This window comes from Polypterus senegalus, chromosome 5 (genome assembly GCF_016835505.1).
Source record: "Polypterus senegalus isolate Bchr_013 chromosome 5, ASM1683550v1, whole genome shotgun sequence".
In the NCBI taxonomy this organism is placed as follows: Eukaryota; Metazoa; Chordata; class Cladistia; order Polypteriformes; family Polypteridae; genus Polypterus; species Polypterus senegalus.
The window spans coordinates 205,368,071-205,393,397 of record NC_053158.1 but is presented as its reverse complement, the minus strand read 5'-3'; the positions used below and the strand labels follow the sequence as shown (position 1 = coordinate 205,393,397).

Genomic DNA, 25,327 nt, shown 5'->3' with positions numbered 1-25,327 from the left:
ACTCACACACCATTTGATATGTCTCCAACAGGTGGTGCATCACTAACGCAATGCATTTTAGTAATGGGAACATTTTTCATTCCAACAGATGGCACATTACAAACATCCATCCATCCATTATCCAACCCACAATATCCTAATTACAGGGTCACGGGGGTCTGCTGGAGCTAAATCCCAAACAACACAGAGAGCAAGGCTGGAAAAAAACCCTGAGCACGGTGCCAGCCCACCACAGGGCACATACACACACACACCAAGCACACACTAGGGACAATTTAGGATCGCCAATGCACCTAACCTGCATGTCATTGGACTGTGGGAGGAAACCCACGCAGACACGGGGAGAACCCAGGAAGTGAACCAGAGTCTCCTAACTGTGAGGCAGCAGCGCTACCACTGCGCCACCGTGCCGCCCCCATCCATTATCCAACCCGCTATATCCAAACTACACAGTAACAGGGGTCTGCTGGAGCCAATCCCAGCCAACACAGGGCACAAGGCAGGAAACAAACCCTGGGCAGGGCACCAGCCCACTGCAGGGCATACACACATACCCACACCCACATACCAGGGACAATTTTGAATCGCCAATCCACCTAACCTGCATGTCTTTGGACGGTGGGAGGAAACCCACGCAGACACGGGGAGAACATGCAGACTCCACACAGGCAGGGAGGACCCGGGAAGCAAACCTGGGTCTCCTAACTGCGAGGCAGCAGCGGTACCCACTGCGCCACCGTGCCACCCGGTCTACATAATCATGTGCATATTAGCAGATGTGCATGTGAACGGACCCTTTATTTTATGTTCCTGCTGGCTATGTGGTATAACTACCTGACCTGCCATGCACTGCACATCTTTGCACAGGTGCCACTCCTGTTGTGCAGGCAGGGAGATGTGGCACTTGCTTCTGAGCCACACATAGAGATTCAGACAATCAGTTGTTTGAGGTTTGGCGGTTGTCTGCATGCAAGGAGGGGAGGTTCTGGGAATATAACCTTCAGTTTATTGTCTTTCTGTTCCATGGGTTTAGAGAAAAGCCAAGCAAAATGGCACCTTTTATTGGCTAACTAAAAAGATTACAATATGCAAGCTTTCGAGGCAACTCAGGCCCCTTCTTCAGGCAAAGATGTAATCATAAAGATGTTCCATGGGTTGAAGCTCTTTCATCATTTTGTGATGTTGTATAAGTTACAACTAGTGGGACGCACTTCTTGGTTTCTGCACCTTTGTATTCAAGATGGTTTTCTCTGGGTATAGCCATAGCGCTCCCGATTTGTAGCTCTGTTGATTCGGGAGTGCATCCTTGTTTGATGAAGTCTGTCCTGAGTTTCTGCAGTTGTGTGTCCCGATCCACTGGGTCTGAGCAAATGCGACTGTAACGTATTGCCTGGCTGTAGATGACAGAGATCTGGATGTGCTTTGGTTGGCAGCTGTCATTTCTTAGATATGTCTGTCTGTCTTCCAGTGGCAGCGCACTTTAACAGTAATGGCCACAGCATAAAGGATCTGAGGGTCGCTGTGCTTAGGGGGAATTTCAAGACCCAACAGGAGCGGAGAGAATGGGAATACAAACTTCTACTTAAATTTAATACTCTACAAAATGGTCTGAACAGAGACAAGAGGTTCATTTATGTTAGGTAGAATGCCCAGAGGGGATTGGGTGGTCTCATGGTCTGGAATCCCTACAGATTTTATTTTTTCTCCAGCCGTCTGGAGTTTTTTTGTTTTTTCTGTCCCCCCTGGCCATTGAACCTTACTCTTATTCGATGTTAATTAATGTTGATTTATTTTGTTTTATAATTGTGTCTTTCATTTTTCTATTCTTTAATATGTAAAGCACTTTGAGCTACTGTTTGTATGAAAATGTGCTATAGAAATAAATGTTGTTGTTGTTGTTGATGTTGATGAGCAGATACAGTGGGATGTAAAAGTTTGGGCAACCTTGTTAATAGTCCTTATTTTCCTGTATAAATCGTTGGTTGTTACGATTAAAAATGTCAGTTAAATATATCATATAGGAGACACACACAGTGATATTTGAGAAGTGAAATGAAGTTTATTGGATTTACAGAAAGTGTGCAATAATTGTTCAAACAAAATCAGGCAGGTGCATAAATTTGGGCACCGTTGTCATTTTATTGATTCCCAAACTAATTATTGGAACTCCAATTGGCTTGGTAAGCTCAGTGACCCCTGACCTACATACACAAGTGAATCCGAGTATTTAAGGGGTCAATTGTAAGTTTCCTCCTCCTTTAATTTTCTCTGAAGAGTAGCAACATGGGGGTCACAAAACAACTCTCAAATGACCTGAAGACAAAGATTGTTCACCATCATGGTTTAGGGGAAGGATACAGAAAGCTGTCCCAGAGATTGAAGCTGTCTGTTTCCACAGTTAGGAACATATTGAGGAAATGGAAGACCACAGGCTCAGTTCAAGTTAAGGCTCAAGTGGCAGACCAAGAAAGATTTCGGATAGACAGAAGCGGCGAATGGTGAGAACAGTCAGAGTCAACCCACAGACCAGCACCAAAGACCTACAACATCATCTTGCAGCAGATGGAGTCACTGGGCATCGTTCAACCATTCGGCGCACTTTACACAAGGAGATGCTGTATGCGAGAGTGATGAAGCACAAACAGAGCCGCTTGAGGTCTGCTCGAGCACATTTGGACAAGCCAGCTTCATTTTGGAATAAGGTGCTGTGGACTGATGAAACTAAAATGAGTTATTTGGGCATAACAAGGGCGTTATGCATGGAGGAAAAAGAACACAGCATTCCAAGAAAAACACCTGCTACCTACAGTAAAATATGGTGGTGGTTCCATCATGCTGTGGGGCTGTGTGGCCAGTGCAGGGACTGGGAATCTTGTCAAAGTTGAGGGACGCATGGATTCCACTCAGTATCAGCAGATTCTGGAGACCAATGTCCAGGAATCAGTGACAAAGCTGAAGCTGCGCCGGGCTGGATCTTTCAACAAGACAACGACCCGAAACACTTCTCAAAATCCACTAAGGCATTCATGCAGAGGAACAAGTCCAACGTTCTGGAATGGCCATCTCAGTCCCCAGACCTGAATAGAATTGAAAATCTGTGGTGTGAGTTAAAGAGAGCTGTCCATGCTCAGAAGTCATCAAACCTGAATGATCTCGAGATGTTTTGTAAAGAGGAATGGTCCAAAATACCTTCAACCACAAGCCAGACTCTCATTGGAACCTACAGGAAGCGTTTAGAGGCTGTAATTTCTGCAAAAGGCGGATCTACTAAATATTGATTTCATTTCTTTTTTGTGGTGCCCACATTTATGCACCTGCCTGATTTTGTTTGAACAATTATTACACACGTTCTGTAAATCCAATAAACTTCATTTCACTTCTCAAATATCACTCTGTGTGTCTCCTATATGATAGATTTAACTGACATTTGTTATCGTAGCAACCAACGATTTATACAGGAAAATAAGGACTATTAACAAGGTTGCCCAAACTTTTACATCCCACTGTATGTGGACTAACAGACTGAGTGACCAGCTGACCACACCAGAGGCCGATCTTACAGACAATGAACTTCAAAACAACCTTACAGGACTTTCTCCAGTGATGCTTATCTTCTCTCTACATTTTATTAGTTCACTGTTCTCTTCTTTCAGGGTTAATTCATCTCAGGTTTATTAATTTTGCTAACATTTGAACAAAAAGGTTGTTAAGATCAAAGAAAAAAATCACTTTGCTGTCCCAATATAAGTGAGAGGATTGTTCAGTTTCTTTGTTACACTTTGCCTGATGAAGGAGCCTTAACTGCCTCGAAAGCCTGCGTTTGTAATCTCTTTAGTTAGCCAATAAAAGGTGTCATTTCACCCTGCTGTCTCCTGTATCAATGTGTGGGTAACACGGTACAACAATCACTCTTATGGTGATTCAAATATGCTCGGAAATAAAAACATGCAAAAGCTAATTTAAGAGATACACAAATGAATCTGTTTTCTGAAACATTGAATTGTTTATTTCACTTTGTTGTGTATTTGTAAGATCTAGTCACATAGAGATAATTCAGTTGCATTGTAACGATTGCTGCAGCACACACAAGGCCAAAAGGTTGAGGCCTTCAAAAAGACCCACAAAAAAAAAAAAAAAAAAAAAGGCCAGAATTCTAACTGGACTGCCCCCAAGATAGGCCTCATCCCAGGGGAGCCTGACCCTAGGAAATTGGGAGGCTTCAGGCCTCAAATTGGAGAAAAGGTTTTCTGAATTGACAATTGTCTTTACACATGGCCTTTATAAAGCTTCAGAATGCAGCAGACAGACTTCAATATCTCAAAGCATCTCTCAGGAGAGAAGGAATACCAGGAACTCCAACTTCAATAGAGACAAGTCCCACCAGAATCCTGATTAATAAAATTTGCAAAAATAACAAAATACTGAGGCAATCCTCAGCAAATAAATCCTAACTAAAAAAAAATACAAAAATCAAATTCCTTACAAAGGTAGCAGAAATCACAAAAAACCCACAAAGACCAAGAAGCCACAGACCATCCTTAATTTCCACAGCTTTACCAAGGCACGTCGTTTACTGCTGTTTTGTCTCGCTCTCTTACAATGAGAAAAAGGGCATTGGGGCCAATGAGGGTAAAGGGGCGGGTCTTGTTTCACGGTAGCCACCCCTCTATGCACCTTAAACAGCAAAGCATGCTTCCAGCCTATCTATCTATTATATATCCATCCATTATCCAACCCGCTGAATCCAAACACAGGGTCACGGGGGTCTGCTGGAGCCAATCCTAGCCAACACAGGGCACAAGGCAGGAACCAATCCCGGGCAGGGTGCCAACCCACTGCAGGACACACACAAACACACCCACATACCAAGCACACACTAGGGCCAATGTAGAATCGCCAGTCCACCTAACCAGCATGTCTTTGGACTGTGGGACAAAACCCACGCAGACACTGGGAGAACATGCAAACTCCACGCAGGGAGGACCCGGGAAGCGAAGCTGGGCCTTCTAACTGTGAGGCAGCAGCGCTACCACTGCGCCACCGTGCCACCCTATCTATTATATAGTGCCTTATATATCTATCTATCTATTATATAGTGTCTTTCATATCTATCTATCTATCTATCTATCTATCTATCTATCTATCTATCTATCTATCTATCTATCTATCTATCTATCTATTATATAGTGTCTTACATATCTATCTATCTATCTATCTATCTATCTATCTATCTATCTATCTATCTATCTATCTTTATCTCTATTATATAGTGTATTTCATATCTATCATATCTATCTATCTATCTATCTATCTATCTATCTATCTATCTATCTATCTATCTATCACCACTGTTCCATGTTTTTGCCATTTGTGGATAATGGCTCTCACTGTGGTTCGCTGGAGTCCCAAACCTTTAGAAATGGCTTTATAACCTTTACCAGACTGATAGATCTCATTTACTTCTGTTCTCATTTGTTCCTGAATTTCTTTGGATCTTGGCATGATGTCTAGCTTTTGAGGTGCTTTTGGTCTACTTCTCTGTGTCAGGCAGCTCCTATTTAAGTGATTTCTTGATTGAAACAGGTATGGCAGCAATCAGGCCTGGGGGTGGCTACGGAAATTGAACTCAGGTGTGATACACCACAGTTAGGTTATTTTTTAACAAGGGGGCAATTACTTTTTCACACAGGGCCATGTAGGTTTGGATTTTTTTTTCTCCCTAAATAATAAAAACCATCATTTAAAAACTGCATTTTGTGTTTACTTGTGTTATATTTGACTAATGGTTAAATGTGTTTGATGATCAGAAACATTTTGTGTGACAAACATGCAAAAGAATAAGAAATCAGGAAGGGGGCAAATAGTTTTTCACACCACTGTATCTAACAATATCAACACAGCTGTTGTATGTTTAACTATTTAAATTCCTGAGCACACCTCGTGGTTCTCTTTACTCCATCTTCCTGATTTGACTTTGAAATTCCCTCCATTAATCCAATTCCTTCCAACTGTAAAGTTATCGTTCAAAGTAAAACTCCAAGTCCTTATTTCTTAATAAAGACAAAGTTGACCTTGAAAAATTGGGAAGCTTCAGGCCTGTCTAAGCCTCAAAATGGAGAAAAGGTTTTCTGAATTGACAATTGTCTTTACACATGGCCTTTATAAAGCTTCAGAATGCAGCAGACAGACTTCAATATCTCAAAGCATCTCTCAGGAGAGAAGGAATACCAGGAACTCCAACTTCAATAGAGACAAGTCCCACCAGAATCCTGATTAACAAAATTTGCAAAAATAACAAACGGCAATCTTCAGCAAACACGTCCTAACTAAAAAAAAAAATAAAAACAAAAATCAGATTACAAAGGTAGCAGAAATCACGCCGTTTACTGCTGTTTTTTTGTCTCGCTCTCTTACAATGAGAAAAAGGGCATTGGGGCCAATGAGGGTAAAGGGGCGGGTCTCGTTTCACGGTAGCCACGCCTCTATGCACCTTAAGCAGCAAAGCATGTGAAGGAGTTCCAGTGTGCCGTCTGCAGGCATAGAGGCGTCGAGCCATTTGGCTGCCACAAGTGCTGAGGCATCGAGGAGCAACATCCTTCTGCACACAATCCTAAACGTGTCCTCTTATTAATTAGAGTGTCGTCTGGCAGGGATTGCTCATCGATACGAGTGGAGTTTGAGCTGCTGGAGTCATCTGCAGAATATAAATCACAGGCCGCTGCCAAAAAGTTAAGGATTCATTTTACAGCAACCAGACGAGCCTGTGGCCAACTGCTGAAGATGGAAAGGAGCTCCTCAAGCCAAACGAATTGATAATTTGTGATTTAAACAAAGGAAACCTGGGGGGAGGCATAATTAGTGCTGCTGCTGCCCCACCACTCGAAGGTCTCGGGTTCAAATCCCAGGCCCCATCACCGTCTGTGCGGATTTTGCATTTTCTCCCCAAAGTCCACGTGCCTTCTCTGCATCCTCCAGGTGTGTGAATTATGTGGACTGGTGACTCTAAAGCAGGGGTCTCCAACTCCGGTCCTGAAGGGCCCCAGTGACTGCAGGTTTTCATTCTAACCCTTTTCTTAATTAGTGTGTTGTTTCTGCTGCTAATTAACTTCTTTTGAATTGATTTTAGTTAATTGACTTGTTTTTTTAAGATTTGTTCCTCTGAATTGCTTCATTTCTTTCCTTAAATGGCACCCAAACAGAAATGAAATGTGAAGTGAGTGAGCCAAAAGAAGACCACCTAAGTCAAGGGCCTCAAACTCCAACCAATTTCACTCCATATGGTTGCTTAAATAGGCACAGTCTCTCATTGTTCATTAATTCCATGGCTTGTTGCTCTCATTGTGTAATAGCAGACATGTCCGACATTGTGGATTTTCTCTTTTCTAAAAGTTCCATTAAAATGTTTTGGGGTCCTCGTTCCTGAGACCTTCTCCTTTCTGCATTTTCAGATATTGTATGATAGTCACCAGTTGCTCTGGCTCTCATTGTGTATCTCGTTATTGTTTGGCTGCTAATTAAGGAAAAAGAAACAATGAAGGGGTCCGAGTGTTCAAGAGTAAGTCAATTAAAACGAATGAAGAAAACGGGTTTCAAATGAAAATCTGCAGTCTCTGTGGCCCTCCAGGACCAGAGTTGGGGACCCCTGCTGTAAAGGAAAGGGGGATCTTTACGCTGCTTTCTAATAAAGAAACCCAGGCTTTAAATCCCAGATGGTCCCTGTCTGGAGTGTGCATGTTCACCTCATGGGTTTCCTTCATGCTCAAATGTGATGCTAAAATTGATTCCATGTGAAAGACTGGCACCCTGTCCTGGTGTTCTTCCTGCCCTGTGCCAGGCTGATTATTGGGATAAACTCCAGAAGGCCCGTGACCCAGCTCTGGAGACACAAGTTTGGAAAATGGATGGATGGATGGGTCGAGGTTGGGCCATTGTGACTGAATGAGTGATGGACTTGGTTGGGCATCCAGTGCAGAAGGCATAGACAGAAGCTTTCCGTGACTGGATAAGCTGGTTGATAAAACATCAATGGAAGGATGGCACAAACTGCCGTCAGTCTATTTACCAAGAATAGGAGCAAAACTGAATTGCACAAATGAGGTGTTCCGACTAGAAATCAGAATTCATAAGCAGAAAACTAGAGGACCTGCAGGACCACTCAGTAGACTGTGCTGAGCCTACAGGAGCTCAGTGGAGATGGGGGTCCTTAGACATTACCCTGTGTTGGCCAAACGGCTCAGTCTGGGTGGACCCCAGTGCTATCCTGCTGGTCCTGAGAGTCAGGAGATGGCAGCACCCAGTAGCATTCAAACTGGGCAGGAGGTGAGCTGTCCACCAAGTGTGGACTATGGACAATATTAAAACCCAGCACCCTGCCCTGTCAAGTGTGTTAATTAGTCACACGTTCTGGGAAGAGCCAGCCTCGCCATAAATCTGGAAGTGTGGCCCTTAAGAAGCTTGTGGCCTGCAGCTCCTTGCTGGGCTGTCAGTGGGTGCCATATTGAGCAATAAACTCGGACAACAATCAAGAGGAACCTCAGAGTGCGAATGCTGCCTGTCACGGGACCACCACACCGAGAACCGAAGCCATGAGATCCTGCCGTCAGCCCCACTGGACCTGCCGTGGCACTCAGATGAGATCTTTCTGAGCGATCAGCAAAGCAAACAAGCGGGACGGGCTGCGTGCTCTGCTCTCGTTTTGTCAAACTTTTTGTTTATTTGTTCATTTTTTTTCTTGTTTTTGGCAAATTTTGGTTCTTTTTTTATCCGTTCTTACGTGACAACGTCTCAGTGATGTTTGTATCTGATGCCACTTGGGACCGTTTCATACTCTTTACACTCGTAAGCTCACAGATGACATTTCCTCCTCCATGTTTTGTACATCCAGCCCAGAGGCCTTCCTCTCATCACACCCCTCCTGTGGGCTCCTGCAGAGAAATGTCACATCAAGCAGGAGTCTCAAATGACACTGCACCCTGTGCCCAGAGAGGATGTGTGTGTGTGATCGGGTGTCTGTTAATTTGATTTAATTGTGTCACTTAAACATTTGTAGGTTAACAACACACACACGCTGCCACCTGCTAATTAGGCCAATCAATCCGCCTTTCTGTTGTGCTGTGCCCTTCTGACTGGAGAGACGTGATGGCGAAGCCCCTCATGACGCCAACAGACAAGGAAGACGGAGGAGACAAACCGTGTTAGGAGAAACAAAGGAGTAGGGCATTGATACTTAAGGGGCTTCAAGGGGTCTCCTCTCACTGTGTAGGGGGAATTCAACACGCAGCAGGAAGTACCGTTGGTATTATATAGCGCCTTTCAGAGCTCGCCAGCTGTCTGTGATTTACTACATTATATTGTACACTTTATACTACTTGTCTTATCTATTAACTATGGTGCCTTTCACTATCTATTATAAAATGTATTTTACTTACAATGGATATAAAAAGCCTACACACCCCAAAGTCACAGATTTTGTGTAATAATAAAATGAAACCAAGATCAATGCTGTGTGACGGACGGCTTGGGGCCTTTGCCCGGCCAGGATGCCTTTATGGAAGAACAGGGAGGGAAACAATACACCCTAACCCAAAAAAAGGGGCATTCTGGTTTGTATTGGGGCCACAAGATTGGAGCGTGGAAGCTCAACCCTGCTGGAACCCTTGGCCGCCACCAGGGGACACCTGAATAGTATCAGAGTCCGGGAATGCGGCGGAAGTGCTGCCAGAAGAGGATCCCGGTGCCTTTGGAGTATTTCCAGGTACGGAATAAAAGAGGCCGCCTCACTCCATTCAGGGAGCTGGAGTCGAGAGGTGGAGGACAGAACTTGTGGGGAGAGGAGTGGAGGCGGCAGAAGAAGAAAAGGTTAGATAGATAGATAGATAGATAGATAGATAGATAGATAGATAGATAGATAGATAGATATGAAAGGCACTATATGATAGGATAGATAGATAGATATAGATAGATAGATAGATAGATAGATAGATATGAAAGGCACTATATGATATAGATAGATAGATAGATAGATAGATAGATAGATAGATAGATAGATACTTTATTAATCCCAATTATTAATTAATTTATTAATTTATTAATTTTTCCCAATTAGAGAAAAAGAGAGAAAGAAAGAAGGGACTGAGTTGTGATTGTGGCTGATTTGGGCGCCGTGTGCTGAATTATAAAAGAAATAAATAAAAACGTGCTTTTGGGGCTTGCGAGTCTGCGTGTCTGTCTGTGTCGGGGCTGACTTACCATACATGTCAGAACGTATTCCTCCTTTATTGTAAAATTGCAATTTATACTGCTCAAATAAAATGAAGGGCACCCTTTTTAATGAGAGTGTAGCATCAAGTCAATGCCACTTGTGGGCTGTTGATCTGCTCAGCGAAGTAGCAGAGGGGCTTGTTCATCAGTTTCAGCTGCTTTGGGACAATAGAGCAGGGGGCAACAATGAGACGACCCCAAAACAGGAATGAATGGGTTAACAGGCGGAGGGAGGCCACTGACATTTTTCCCTCCTCGCCTGTTTTGTCACTCGTTTTGCATTTGGCTGCACTCAGTGTCACTACTGGTATCATGAGGCCATGCCTGGACCATACAGAGGTGGCACAAGAAGTCTAACTTCTCCATCAATACGTGCCTCCCATTGTCAGAAGGTTTGCCGTGTCTCCCAGCACAGTCTCAAGGGCATTGAGAAGATTCCAGGAGACAGACATGCAGTTCCTCTAGGAGAGCTGGACAGGGCCCCTCGTAGAAGGTCCTTAACCCATCAGCAGGACCCACCGCTATCTGCTCCTTTGGGCAATGAAGAACAGGATGAGCACTGGCAGAGCCTACAAAATGACCTCCAGCAGGCAGGCAGCCCACTGGTGTGAATGGGGGCCTGAGGGTCTGACGTCCTCTAGTGGGCACCGTGGAGCTCGATTTGCATTTGCCATAGAATACCAGAATTGTCAGGTCAACCACTGGCGGGTGCCCTGTGTTTTTCACAGATGGGAGCAGGTTCACCCTGAGCACATGTGACAGACGTGAAAGGGTCTGCAGAGGCCACGGAGAACGTTATGCTGCCTGTCACATCGTTCAGCAAGAGCAGCTTGGTGGTGAGTCTGTGATGGTATATCTGGGGTGGCATATCCATGGGGGAGATGCACAGTCCTTTACAGGCTACACAACAGCACAGCAAAACTGCCTTTAGGTATCAGGATGAAATCCTTGGACCCATTGTCAGACCCTATGCTGGTTCCTCCTGATGCATGACAATGCCCGGCCTCATGTGGCGAGAGGATGAAGGAATTGATACCATTGACTGGCCCCCCCACCACACTCACTCACCTGACCTCAATCCAACAGGACACCTCTGGGTGGCACATTATTTTTGGGTCCATTCGACGCCTCAGACTGTCCAGGAGCTCAGTGATGCCCTGGTCCAGATCTGGGAGGAGATCCCCCAGGACACCATCCATCGTCTCATTAGAACATTGTCATGTATAATACAAACTAAAGTGGTACCTCCGGTCACGACTGTAAATCATTCTAAACCCGATTTGGTGGCAACCCGAATGTAATTTCCCCATAAGATTGGATGTAAGTACAATTACTCTGTTCCAGACCATACGAACTGTATGTAAATATCCAACCTGCTATATCCTAACTACAGGGTCATGGGGGTCTGCTGGAGCCAATCACACACAGGGCACAAGGCAGGAAACAAACCCCGGGCAGGGCGCCCACACACACACACACACACACACTAAGGACAATTCAGGATCACCAATGCACCTCACCAGCATGTCTTGGGACTGCAGACACAGAGAGCATGCAAACTCCACACAGGGAGGACCTGGGAAGCGAATCTGGGTCTCCTAACTGCGAGGCAGCAGCGCTACCCACTACGCCACCATGCCGCCCATATGTAAATACATATTTATAAGCGCAAAAATAGTTAATTATATCATAGAATGCACAGTGTAATAGTAAACTAAATGTAAAAACGTTGAATAATGCTAACATTGTAAGAGCTGGCGCTAGACCCTGTCGCAGTAGGGGGCAGTAGTGCTCCCTTGAACCCTCAGGTACCACGCCAAACACCTGGTAAAAGTGCTACAATAATTCTTTTTATTATAATAATTACGTGCACTAAGCCCCCTCCACTCCACACTATTCATAAACCACAATAATAAATCAATAATCAACAATCAACAATCCTCCACTCCCAGACGCGTTGCCCTCCTACCACCCAGCTCAGCTCGCCGTCTGGGAGTTCCCTCAGTCCTTTTATATTCCCTGACCCGGAAGTGTTCCCAGTCCCCAGTCTATGTGATCTTGTATCACTTCCGGTCAGGTAAAAAGTACTTTTCTTCATCCCGGAAGTCCGTCGCTCTTCCTATGATGAACTTCCGGGTCATAGTGTACAAATAAGTCTTTGGTCCTCCCTCTTGCGGCCCCTGTGGTATCGAGCAGGGCTGAGAATAAAAACTACATAGTCCATGACTCCCTGCTGGTCTTAGGGGCACCTCCATACTGCAGGGAGGGCTCCATCTGGCGGCTTGGGGGCCTTGGCTGGGATAAACTGCCGGGCACAGTCCACAACCCTTACAAACCGCTCGCTGTAAGAGTTGAGTTTTAGGCACAGGGGAAAAAAATGAAATGCCACTTCTCTTGCGAAACTTTTCAAACCAACCTCTACTGGCCTTAAATTCCTCACCTTTGCCACTCGAAGAAGGATTTTTTTTTTTCTTCAGCAAATCGCCATGAATCTCCCTGGCTTTGTCGATATGATCGCCTCGCTTACGCTATCCCCTGCACGTTGCTTCTCGCTCCCCCACACTAGCAGCAGTTTTTCCACCTCTTCCAGCACTCGAGGCCTCTGCTTGGTTAACACTGTAACTCCTTTTGCACCATCAGCTGCTTTGTTAGGCCCGGTATACGCAAACAAAAGGAAACGGAGAATGGGAGATCATTGGCACATACGAACCGGAAGGGAAACTGGCCACCAGTGTTTTTGTTCGCCGCCAGACCGCGTGGTCGTGAACAGATGCAAAATTTTGGCCAACTTTTTGATCGTAACCCAATTTGTACGTGTTCGGAGACGTTCGTGACCAGAGGTTCTACTCTACTGAGTACAATTCTGCAATACAATTTCGGCACAATGACTGGTAACTGATTAAGAAAAGGGTTAGAATGAAGACCTGCAGCCACTGGGGCACCCCTGGTCTATGGCATCACCCTGAAGAACCACTTTAAACAGGCAATCAGGGAGGACTGAACCTTTGGCCTTTAAAATGACGCCTTTCTGTGGAGAACAAGGAATGCAAGGTTCTCTACCAGTATGGTACCCGTTTTTCCACATTTCTGCCACGGGACAACCCAGACATTCAGTGCTGGAGGTTAAACTGGCCGTGTCCCAGTCTATGGCGAGATGTTCTTCTCCCTTACTGTAAATCTGAAGCCCAATGCAATTCTGAATACAATGCGTGTTCATGGAGGAAGTGAGTGCAGGACAATGGCGAGAAGGAAGTTCCTCCCAGTGCTTTGTGCACATTTGGATTGGGCTTCTTTATTTTCGCGTTGACTTCCTCCCGCACTTTAAAATCGACAAACACAAATAAAGGTTAACCAGAAGTGCATTTGAAAAGAAATTCGGGTCATTCCTTAGGCTTTCCACCATTAGGAAAAGAGCAGTATACAAGAAAACGAAAGGACAACCAAATAATTCTGACCCTACAGTGAGAGACCACTCCAAAAAATTAAACATTTGAAAGATCATAAGAGAAACCGGTGAAGCCAAAACACGAAAAGCAAGCCAAGTTCTGAGGGTGACTCCAAAAAGAAAGATGGTGAGTTGAAGAAACATCAGGAACACAAAAGAAGAAATCGTTGAAAATGAGACGGAAACGGCAAACGGACCGAACAAATATTTAACTCGAGCGTCTGCAAAGGAAGAAACAAATGGAGAAGAGTTCATGGAGTTTAAAATAGAGGAGCCCAATTGGTTGTGTGGCTCCTTGTAGACCAGGGGGTCTCCAACTGCAGTCCTGGACGGCCCCAGTGGCTGTAGGTTTTCATTCGAACCCTTTTCTTGATTCTACTAATTACATTCATTTTAATTAACTTGTTTTTTAAGATTTGTTTCCCTGAATTGCTTCATTTATTTCCTTAAACAAAAAATGAAACATGAAGTGAGTGAGCCAACAGAAGACCAACTAAGTCAGGGCCTGAAACTCCAACCATTTTCACTCCAACCAGAGGTGCTGAGTCTTGTCTTTCATTAAACCTGTTCTTTAATTCCATGGCTTCTTGCTGCTCTCCTTGTGTAATAGCAGACATGTCCGACATTGTGGATTTTCTCTTTTCTAAGAGTTCTGTTAAAATGTTCAGAGGACCTGAGCCGATCCTCATTCCTGAGACCTTCACCTTTCTTTATTTTCAGATATCGTGTGATGGATGCCAGTTGCTTTGGCTCTCATTGTGTATCTCGTTATTGTTTGGTTGCTAATTAAGAAAAAAGAAACAATGAAGGGGTCTGAGTCTTCAAGAGCAAGTCAGTTAAAATGAACGGAAAAGAAGTTAATGAAGAGCAAAAACAGGTCACTCACTAAGAAAAGGGTTAAGATGAAAACCTGCAGCCAAAATGGTCCTCCAGGACTGGAGTTGGGGACCCCTATTGTGACCCATTACTCGACAAAGGACCTTTTCATAATGAGAAGAGTTCCTGGAATATCAAGTATCACAACGTAAGAAATCTGACAAACGACAAGAGACCATTCAGTCCCTGTTGCCACTTGTTTGCTTAGGAAGTGGCTAAGCTCTCCCAAAATCGCATCCAAATCCTTCTTCAAGGATGTCAAGGTTTCTTTAAAAAAAAAAAATAAGGGTTCTGGGTTCTTTAGAGGGTTGTGTGATTCCTTGAGGTCCGATTATCTCAAGGCCTAACGTGAGCCACCACAGCTCTGCTGACGACACACAACTGTATTCATCCACAGCGCCTGATGACCCCGACTCTCTTGATTCACTGACTTGTGTTTCTGAGTGGATGAGCAGTCATTTCCTCAAACTAAATAAGGAGAAATCTTAGTGATTGGGAAAAATGGATATAATGAGGGTATTAGAAATAAACTTGATCCATTAGGCTTAAAAGTCAAGACGGAGGTAAAGAATTTAGGGGTAACTATTGACTCAGACCTGAAGTTTAAATCATTATATTAATCAGATTACCAGGACAGCATTTTTTCACTTAAGAAATATAAAAAAGTTAGACGTCTTATAACATTGCAAGATGCTGAAAAATGAGTTCACACTTTTGTGTCGGCTGGATTACTGTAATGCACTCCTCTCAGGACCACCTAAAAAAGACATCAATCGATTACAACGAGTGCAGAATGCAGCGGCCAGAATGTTAACTAAGAAACGAACATCCGAGCACATCACCCCAGTCTGAGCGTCACTACACTGGTTACCTGCGTCGTTCAGAATTGACTTTAACATCCTTCTGATGCTTTACTACAGTGGTACCCAAACTCAGTCCTAGGGACCCCCTGTGGCTGCAGGTTTTTGTTTCAATGAGATTCACAATCGGTGATAATAATTGATAACAACTGATCTCATTTAATTAGCTGGTTTTTACTCTTCTCTTAGTCTTCATTCAGAAAAACACAACAGTATTTATTTTTGCATTTATAAGACATTTGGAAATATTTCTATTTTTTTTTTTCTCAAACTATAAATGTTTAACTCTCCTTTGTTGTTTTCCTATTATTTTCCCATTTTCCTGTGTAGTTTGGTCCCGTCATTTAACCCGTGTTCTTCTTTCGGCTGCTCCCATTAGGGGTTGCCACAGCGGATCTTCTTCCATATCTTCCTGTCCTCATCATCTTGTTCTGTCACACCCCATCACCTGCATGTCCTCTCTCACCAAATCCATAAACCTCCTCTTAGGCCTTCCTCTTCTCCTCTTCCCTGGCAGCTCTATCCTTAGCACCCTTCTCCCAGTATACCCAGCATCTCTCCTCTGCACATGTCCAAACCAACACAATCTCACCTCTCTGACTTTGTCTCCCAACTGTCCAACTTGAGCTGACCCTCTAATGTCCTCATTTCTAATCCTGTCCATCCTCATCACACCCAGTGCCACTCTTTAGCATCTTTAACTGTGCCACCTCCAGCTCTGTGTCCTGTGCCACCGTCTCCAGCCCATATAACATAGCTGGTCTCACCTCCGTCCTGTAGACCCCCTGTCAGTCTTACTGATACCCGTCTGTCACAAATCACTTCTGACACTCTTTTCACCTCCAGGACACTCTTGACTTGCTGCTCCATTTCTCCTCCCATCCACACCTTGATAGAACAATTTGAATCCCCCTCCGATCCATCTGGCCTGACTCCCCTTCCATTAAGTCTCTTCATGCACAATATATCAACCTTCCTTCTCTCCATCATATCTGCTAACTCTCTCCCCTTACCAGTCACACTGCCACCCTCAGATCCACTCTCTTTTCACTTCTCTCCTCCTGCCTCCGGACACGTCCCCTGTCCCCCTTTCTTCTCCTTCTTCTTCTTCGGCCACCAGTAGCCCAATTTCCACCAGCACCCTGTTGACTAACAGTACTGGTGGCGGTCATTGTTAACCTGGGGCTCGACCGATCCGCTATGGAAATTTGTATTGTTGTCTGCATATTGATTTGGCAAAATTTGACACCGGATGCCCGTCCTGATGTAATTTATCCGGGATTGGGACAGGCACAAAGAAACACACTGTGGCTGGGTAAATGGTGACAATTAACAACCAGCACAGCAGACACCCGGGATGATGAAAGCAGCAGTGACTTCAGTGTCAGACCTGCTAATTAGTAAAGAATCAATGAAATAACCAGAACACCAGAAAAAGCAGAATGAAAATGAGGTTGAAAATTCTGTTAATGACTTAAAAAACAACACATTCCCCATATAACTGCTTATTAAATCTCCATCCATCCATCCATCCATCCATTTTCTAACCCGCTGAATCCAAATACAGGGTCACGGGGGTCTGCTGGAGCCAATCCCAGCCAACACAGGGCACAAGGCAGGAACCAATCCTGGGCAGGGTGCCAACCCACCGCAGGACACACACAAACACACCCACACACCAATCACACACTAGGGCCAATTTAGAATCGCCAATCCACCTAACCTGCATCTCTTTGGATTGTGGGAGGAAACCGGAGCGCCCGGAGGAAACCCACGCAGACACGGGGAGAACATGCAAACTCCACGCAGGGAGGACCTGGGAAGCGAACCCAGACGGGTCTCCTAACTGCGAGGCAGCAGCGCTACCACTGCGCCACCGTGCTGCCCCTTATTAAATCTCTCTATTATAAAAACAAATCCTGGGAGGGAGACTAGGGAGATGAGACGTGATCTTCTCGGAAGACAATTTGAGAGACAAGTCAGTGAGACCACATTTCAAATAAGTTCAAGGACATCTAACCCGGCAGTTGTTGGAATGCCTTTGGCAGACGCACATCATGTGCTCCCAGCTCTTAAAACAACGACAAGCGACAAGCAGAAGCAGCAGCAGGCGCAAGAAGCCAGCAGATGATCCGACTGCTTTTCCCTAGCGTGCGTTCAGACCCCCCTTCGCAACGCGAGCGGCAGAGACGCAAAGTGGCAAAAGGACAGCTGCAGTACAGGCTTTTGAATGATCGACGTGCAGCGCGACAAAAAGAACAGGCAGCTCAGCATCAGCAGCAGAAAGACAGCAGATTATCCTTAGTGTGCATTCAGCCGCCCCCCTTCACAACGTGGCCAGCGTTATACAGTACGTCCTGCAAGAAAGAGATGTTACCACGCCCGGGGCTGGAAATGAAGGACGAGTATTGTTTTTACAACATCACGCGAGACAAGGCAGTGAGCCACCATTTAAAACAAGTCCACAGACATCTAGCCTAGCAGCTGTTGGATTGCTTTTGGCAGACGCACATCATGTGCTCCCAGCTCTTAAAACAACGACATGCGACAAGCAGAACCGGCAGCTCGCCAGCAGCAGAAAGACAGCAGATGATCTGACGGCATCTCCTTAGCGTGCGTTCAGCCGTCTCCCCTTCACAATGTGAGCAGCGTTATACGAGACCTGGGGCCGGAAATAAAGGACAAGAATTGTTTTATTAAAATATTTTTAAAGTAAAAGTGAAAATAATGCATATGTAACAATTCCCATGAAAATAACAATCTCTTTAAATAGTATATCTGGTAAAGCAAACCCGGGGGTGGGCGAGCGAAGTGAGCAGGGGGTGGAGCCCCCTTAGTTTTAATAAAAAAATCTACCAGACTTAGTTTGTAATTTCTATATTGACTCCAAAACACAGAAATTGGGAAATAAGGACTCACTTAATTCGACTAAAAGTCCAATGAAAAAGGAAAGTTGGTTGGAACAAAAACCCGCAGCCTCAGGGAGTCCCCAGGACCAAGTTTGGGAGCCACTTGTTTAGAACGCCTTCGATAATCTGCTCCATCTTATGTCACCTTACACTCCAAATCGTGACCTTAGATCTTCAAATGAGGGTCCGCTTAGAATTTCCAAGAGCGAAACTTAAAAGAAGTGGTGGTGAGGCCGATGGCCTTCTGCTGTTATGCACCTCACATCTGGGATGCGGGTTTACCAATAGAAACTCACCAGGCTGATACGGTGGAGCTCTTCAAAAAACTGCTAAAAACACATCACTGTAACATGGCTTCCTCACAGCGTCATTTGAGTGTAACTCTGACATTCTTTATATGAATTGAATTATCATTTTTATCAAATCCCCACACTCCCTACTAACCCCGACTTTCTCCGCTGTTCTATTTCCAGTTTTCTGTGGTGCCATTCTGCGCCATCACCACCTGATCAGGGCGCCAGGCAGTTGGTGGATTGAAGGCCAGACGTCCACATGACCCTCATTGTCTGACTCGTCCACATGAAGCCTGAAAGCCATGGGGACTGATTGAGATCATTGATGTCAGGTAGAATGCCTAGAGGGGGCTGGCTGGGTGGTCGTGTGGCCTCAGTACCCCTGCAGATTTTGTTTTTTTTTTTTTCTTCAGTCCTGTTTGTTATTTCTGTCCTCCCTTGCCATCAGACCTCACTTTATTCTTTGTTAATTAGTGCTCCCTAATTTTATTTTTATATTTTTCGTTTTTCTTTCTTCATCTTGTAAAGCACTTTGAGCTCCGCCATCTGTATGAAAACATGCGATCGAAATAAATGGTGTTGTTAAAGCAAAGTTGGATCAGACAGTGTGTCACTACTCCCTCTCAAGTCCTGCATGGATGATATTCCAGTGACAAGGACAAGAAAATGTCAATTAAGAAATGAAAGGAGACGGAGCGTCATTAGAAGTGCAGGTCTGCCTTTTAGAGAAATGGCCAAAATAAATAAATCAGTGTCCGTGAGTCCAGTGGTGTCCTACACAAATAGAAACTTGAAAAAACTCCGATTGGAGGAGATCTGGCAGAGGCAAAGCCACCAGCCAATCAGAACACAAGTTTCTGAGGGTCACAAGCTCATGTGACAAAGGCGAGTGTCCGTTTGTACTGTGAAGAGTGGGACTTTGGGCTGCAGGTGTGACAGGGTGAGTGGCAGGAAGAAGGCCATTCCTTAGAGGACACAATAGGGCCTTGAAATGCCAGCTGTGGACGGCTGCCGACTGGACAAGGTCTCCTCCAAGCCATTGATAAAGCAGAACCAACTTACTGCCAGCGGGAATGAAGGGAAGTGCATGAAGAACTGAAGCCAGGAAGCTCTTCTTTATGCAAAGAGTTGTGAGAATCAGCTACAAACTACCGAGACACGGAGCTGAAGAAGAAACCTCAACAATCTTTAAGAAGAACCAGGGTGAGATGGTGGGACGGCTTCACTAAACGGGTGCGACAGTCTGAATGCTTGCCTCTCGTTTGTCACATTTCTTGTGCTTCTGACACGTCCAATTCAAAGAGCCCTACTCTCGACTCCCTGTCAAACTATGGTTCTACAGAACAGATACCAGAATTTTCAAGAGAAACCTTGGCATCCATCAAGGATGACCTGGATGAGATATGGGGTCAGCGTAGCTTTGAGCTAAACAAACAAGCCTGATGGACAGAATGGTCTCCTCTCATCCGTCAGATTTCTTACGCTCCCGTACTCCTGGCAGCTCAACTGTATGCCTTACACTTCTATTTGAGCACTCATTGGAGGCCACCCTGTGACTACACCTGTCACTCAATGGTTGACGTGAGACACTGGAGGTGTCACACTACGTGACCGGTCACCACACAAACTGCTCCTGACTTTCTAAGATGAAGTAAATGAAGACTGTGACTGAAAATCGCAACTGACATCAGCTTTAGCAGCACATGCAGAATGTCACCGGCACTCGTCGCTTGTGTGTGAAAAAGAATATGCGGACCCCCGACACACACATGAAAAAACAAACACTGTCCCCTTTATTAACACATCAGTTAAGTCTTACAGAGGGCCAGTCATAGATGTGGCACCATCACACGGTGCTTTACAATGCCACCAAGAAAACCGTAGGAAGCAACACAAGAAAATAAAGAAGATTTTAAAAATATGAATTCAAATCCAAAGTGGGCGGCACATCAGCAGAGTGGCTGCTGCTGCTGCTGCTGCTGTCTCACAGATACAGGGACATCAGATAAGTTTGGGCGGAGTTGGCAACTGGGTGCTGAGGAAAATAGAGAGACTGGCAGGAGAAAAAAGGTGCCCACAGGGTAGCACAGGACAAGGGGCATTCACAATAGGGGTCAATGCCAAATCATACAAGTGAACCCTAAGCGATACATTTAAAAACATATAACTGAGAAGTGGAAAAATAAATCTGTATAAAAAAAAAAAAAAACTGAAGCAATTGGTCAGACCAAGAGAGAGGAAGAGTGTGGTACAATAGATAGAAATATGAAAGGAACTATAAAATAGACAGCTGGGTATACCTGAAAGGACGATACAGTATAATGGACATGGACAGATACTGTGTAATAGATATGAGATAGTTAGATATGAAAGGTGCTACAATATATAAAGTACATGACACGATGTTATATAATAGACGTGATCAAAGCTATACACTAGACAAGTAAGAAAGGCACAACACAATGGACACATAAGGCAGAAAACAGAATATGTTTAGACATGAAAGGCGCTATATAATAGAAAAGACAAAATGATATATGATAGATGTGAATGAAGATATACAACAGACAGATGGGAAAGGCAGAAAATAATACATATTTAGTTATGATAAGAAAGGCACTATAAAATGGATTTAAAAGGCAGAAATAGATAGATAGATAGATAGATAGATAGATAGATAGATAGATAGATAGATAGATAGATAGATAGATAGATAGATAGATAGATATGTGAAAGGCACTATATGATAGATAGATAGATAGATAGATAGATAGATAGATAGATAGATAGATAGATAGATAGACATGAAAGGCGCTAGATAGATAGATAGATAGATAGATAGATAGATAGATAGATAGATAGATAGATAAATAGATAGATGTGAAAGGCGCTATATAATAGATAGATAGATATGAAAGGCACTATATAATAGAGATAGATAGATAGATAGATAGATAGATAGATAGATAGATAGATAGATAGAAAAAGTGCTATATAATGGATATGACAAGATGTTATATAGTAGATGTGAACAAAGCTGTACAATAGACAGATAGGAAAGGCAGTACATAATGGATAAGACAATGTGTCGGTAGATATGAATGATGGTATACAATAGACAGGTAAGAAAGACACTACATGATAGATAGAAAAGCTAGAAATTAAACACATATTCGGAGACACAAAAGACGCAATATAACGGATTTGAAAAGGTGTTGTATAATAAATGAGAATGGTACTATACAAAAGACAGATGATAAATGCACTATATAATGGATATAATATTGAGAAAATAATATACAGTTAATTATTTAAGGTGCTATCTAATGGTTATGACAAGGTTTTATAATGTATAATAGATGCAGGAGATACCATTAAATGATGGGAAAGATGCAGTTGAATCATGACGCTGACAACGCTTCAGAAGTGTCTGGATGAGGTAATGGGACGGCTTAGCTGACAGCTGTACAAACGAGCCTGATGGACTGAATTGTCTCCCCTCGTTTGGGCACACTGAACTTGAACCCAGGAACTCTTTCTCTTTTATTTATTTATTTTTTTGTCCAAAGCCACCTGGTTAGGATGTCAGACTTTGCCCAACCAAAGAGTGAGTGAGAATGGGTGTGTACAGGCTGTTACATGCAGCATGTGTAACATTGTTATTTATTTGCTTATTTTTCCCACCAAACAGAAGCACAAGTGTATGGAAATATCTTGTGTTCATTAAACAGCTCACTTTGGGATATTAAAAATAAGAAAACGTCTCTCAGCTCCTATGTGCACTTAGTGATCTGGACACACAAGCCAGCAGCCCACTTCATGACGCAAACAGCGCTGCGATCGCCGGTCTGAACGCACCGCTACTGTCGGGTGGCGACGCTGCGCTAACGATTTGCTGATTCACATTGACCGTTTCAGCACCACGCTGCTGTGAAGAGCTCCCTACCATTATTGCGCGTATAGCCGTTCTAAATGCATCGGATTTGAACCGGTGTCTGCAATGTGGGAAGAAAAAACAAAGATCAGAGGTTGAACGCTAAGCAATGGCGAGTTTTAATTTCAATGATGCTCCCAATCCAGCCATTCTCTGAACTGTACAATATGCTTAGAGATTCACGGGAACTAGAAGCCAATCTCTGCAGCATTGAGTTCAAGGTAGATAGATAGATAGATAGATAGATAGATAGATAGATAGATAGATAGATAGATAGATAGATAGATAGATAGATAGATAGACCTGGCGAGGATGTGCTTTTCCGTTTCCCGTCCCTGCACACTGACCACCTTTCGCCGAGCACCTTTTGAGACGTGAACATGGCACACTGTCGCCATGGCAACAATGCAAGCATCACAGCCTCCCCCTGCATCGCATGGCGTTTTGCACATACAAATCAGAATTGCTTTTTTAATTTTTATTTTTTTTTTTTTTACACACAAAGTGAATAGTTCAGATCGTATCGTAATGAATGTTTCACGGCGGCACATCCCGTCAATGACTTACGTTCTTTTTTTTCGTCGCCTCACACTGAGCACACAGTGAAAGAGCAATCTACGAGCAAAAACGGAATTTTATTTATGACACGACCCAGCGAGACACTCAGAGAATTGACAAATGGGAACAAGCACTTCGCCCATGTGAAACAGACCAAACACACAAAAAGTATTTGAAGCTAACTTAACTAGTCAAAGTACATATGCTATAACACAGCAGCAATATAGACTCTCGATATTCGGTTGCCATTTTCAAACTTCGCATTGTAGATATGATATTTTTCTCCCAATAGGCAAATAAAACTCACACAGTCCAAGCCCCGCGCTTAATGCGCCAACAATTCATTCCAAAGCGAATTCATCCCAAGGCTTGACTGTGTCACAAAGCGGCAACAGCAATCGAAATAAAACTATTTTAAGGAGCCTCCACGTTATCCACGGGTACTCACTGGATCTCATCCGATTCATTTTTCAGCATGCTTGCTTTTGTACACTGCGAAGCCCTAAAGAATGCGTCCATGCTGCATTGAATTTCAAAAAACCAACAGCGCCAGTCCAAAGGAAGATCAATGCCAACGGTAACGTCAGACCCGGCGCAGATTCACGGGAGGCGGCTTCCCATCCCTCCGCTTTAGCATGCATTCCCCCCTCCGTGTGATCCATACCTGTCTCCAGGTTCAAGGAGATCCTTGCCTCGGCGAGGTAGGGGGTGTCGCTCTTAGACCTGACTCTTCTAATGGGCCGGCGATCTGTTTCCTCCTCCAGTGAAGCCGCCATTAATGTGTGAGCAGCAATCAGGGTCGGCCGGCGAGCTGGGAGATAACGGGAGCCCGACAGAAGAGGGGAGAACAGAGAGTGATAAGAAAAGGGGGGAGTGGGGGGAGGAAGGGAGGGAGGAGGGGAGAGAAAGAGAGAGAGAAAAGAGAGAGAGAGAAAAAGAGACACGGCGTGAGGAATGACAGGACAGAGTCAGCCGTACTATGGGGGGCCACGCAAAGCCCGCCCACCGCTACGAGCAGACCTGCTCTGCCGCGAACCAGACAATGGAAGAGACCTGTGTGAGCAGCCGAGAGAGGAACTGAAACGTCCAAAAGACAAGCAGTGGCACGGAGCTGCTTGAGTGTTCAAGTAAAGCCATAGGAAGGAAGACATTCAGACGGACGTGCGAACAAACAGGCAGGCAGACAGACAGACAGACAGATAGATAGAACACGTCTGTTTTTCAAAGCGCAATATTTTGCGGCATAACAAACAAAATGCCAAAAAGCGCATCGACATAACACTTCCAAAAAGTTTTAAATACCCATTAAAGCCAAAGAAGTTCTGTGATTTTTGTCTGCCAGTCCAAAAACCCAGAAATCCAGTAATAGCCGCGGATAAAGTCGCCGTACACTCGTCCTCTCATACGCCGCCGATTACACCGTGCAAATTGAACTAATGGGCTGGAAATGCGCACTTGCGATGAGTAATCAGCTGTGCCGTCCAGCCCTTGTTCGTAACCACTGTAGTGTAATCCTCCGCTAAGCCCCCACTTGCATGAAGAACGTGAAGAAAAAAAAGTAAAAACTGAACTCTTTGATATTGTTGCATACACTTTTTGGAAAAGGTGGCAAAATGGTTCTTCACAGTGGTGCCACAGGAAACAATTTTTGGTTCCCAAAAGAACTACGCGCAAGAACTTTCAAGAAAGAACACTAATCTATATTTAGATCAATAAATAACCATGAATAGATGATTACTTAAATAAGAGATCTATCTATCTATCTGTAATCAAACAATGCCTTTAATATATATTATATAGTGCTTTTCATGTCTATATATATCTTTTATTGTGTCTTTCTTATCAATTATATAGTGCCTTTCCTATGTATATATAGTATTTACCTGCATTGTTCCTGTTCCAAATAAAGCAGGAGCCTTTTCACTTAATTTACCGACGGTCCTTTTGTCTGACATCAAGAAAACCGGTCCGGGATTATGGAAGTCCTCTTGTGGTAGACCACCTGAACCCACTGCAGTCTGCCTATAAGACACAAATTGGAACAGAGGATGCAATTATTTATCTGCTTCATAGACTTACTCTAACCTGGACAAAGCTGGCATCACTGTGATGATGTTGCTTTTGATTTTGCCACTGCCTTCAGTACGAACCAGATATGCAGGTTGATGAGCCTACCGTGTCCTGGACTCAAA

The 25,327-nt window shown here is 44.1% G+C and overlaps 1 protein-coding gene across 2 annotated transcripts in view; it reads right to left on the bottom strand.

Annotated features, from left to right (window-relative positions):
• Positions 1–24,530, bottom strand: part of LOC120529827 (phosphatase and actin regulator 1-like) — a 269,957-nt gene extending 245,427 nt beyond the window's left edge. The window contains exons 1-2 of one of the 2 annotated variants that reach the window (XM_039754013.1): positions 24,438–24,530; positions 23,800–23,946 (exon numbers count right to left, since the gene is read on the bottom strand). In XM_039754013.1, coding sequence (XP_039609947.1) covers positions 23,800–23,946; positions 24,438–24,441 — 151 coding nt within the window. In that variant the 5' untranslated portion in view covers positions 24,442–24,530. The remainder of the gene's footprint in view (positions 1–23,799; positions 23,947–24,437) is intronic. The other variant, XM_039754010.1, reaches the window with a different exon arrangement.
• Between the last annotated feature and the right edge of the window lie 797 nt (positions 24,531–25,327).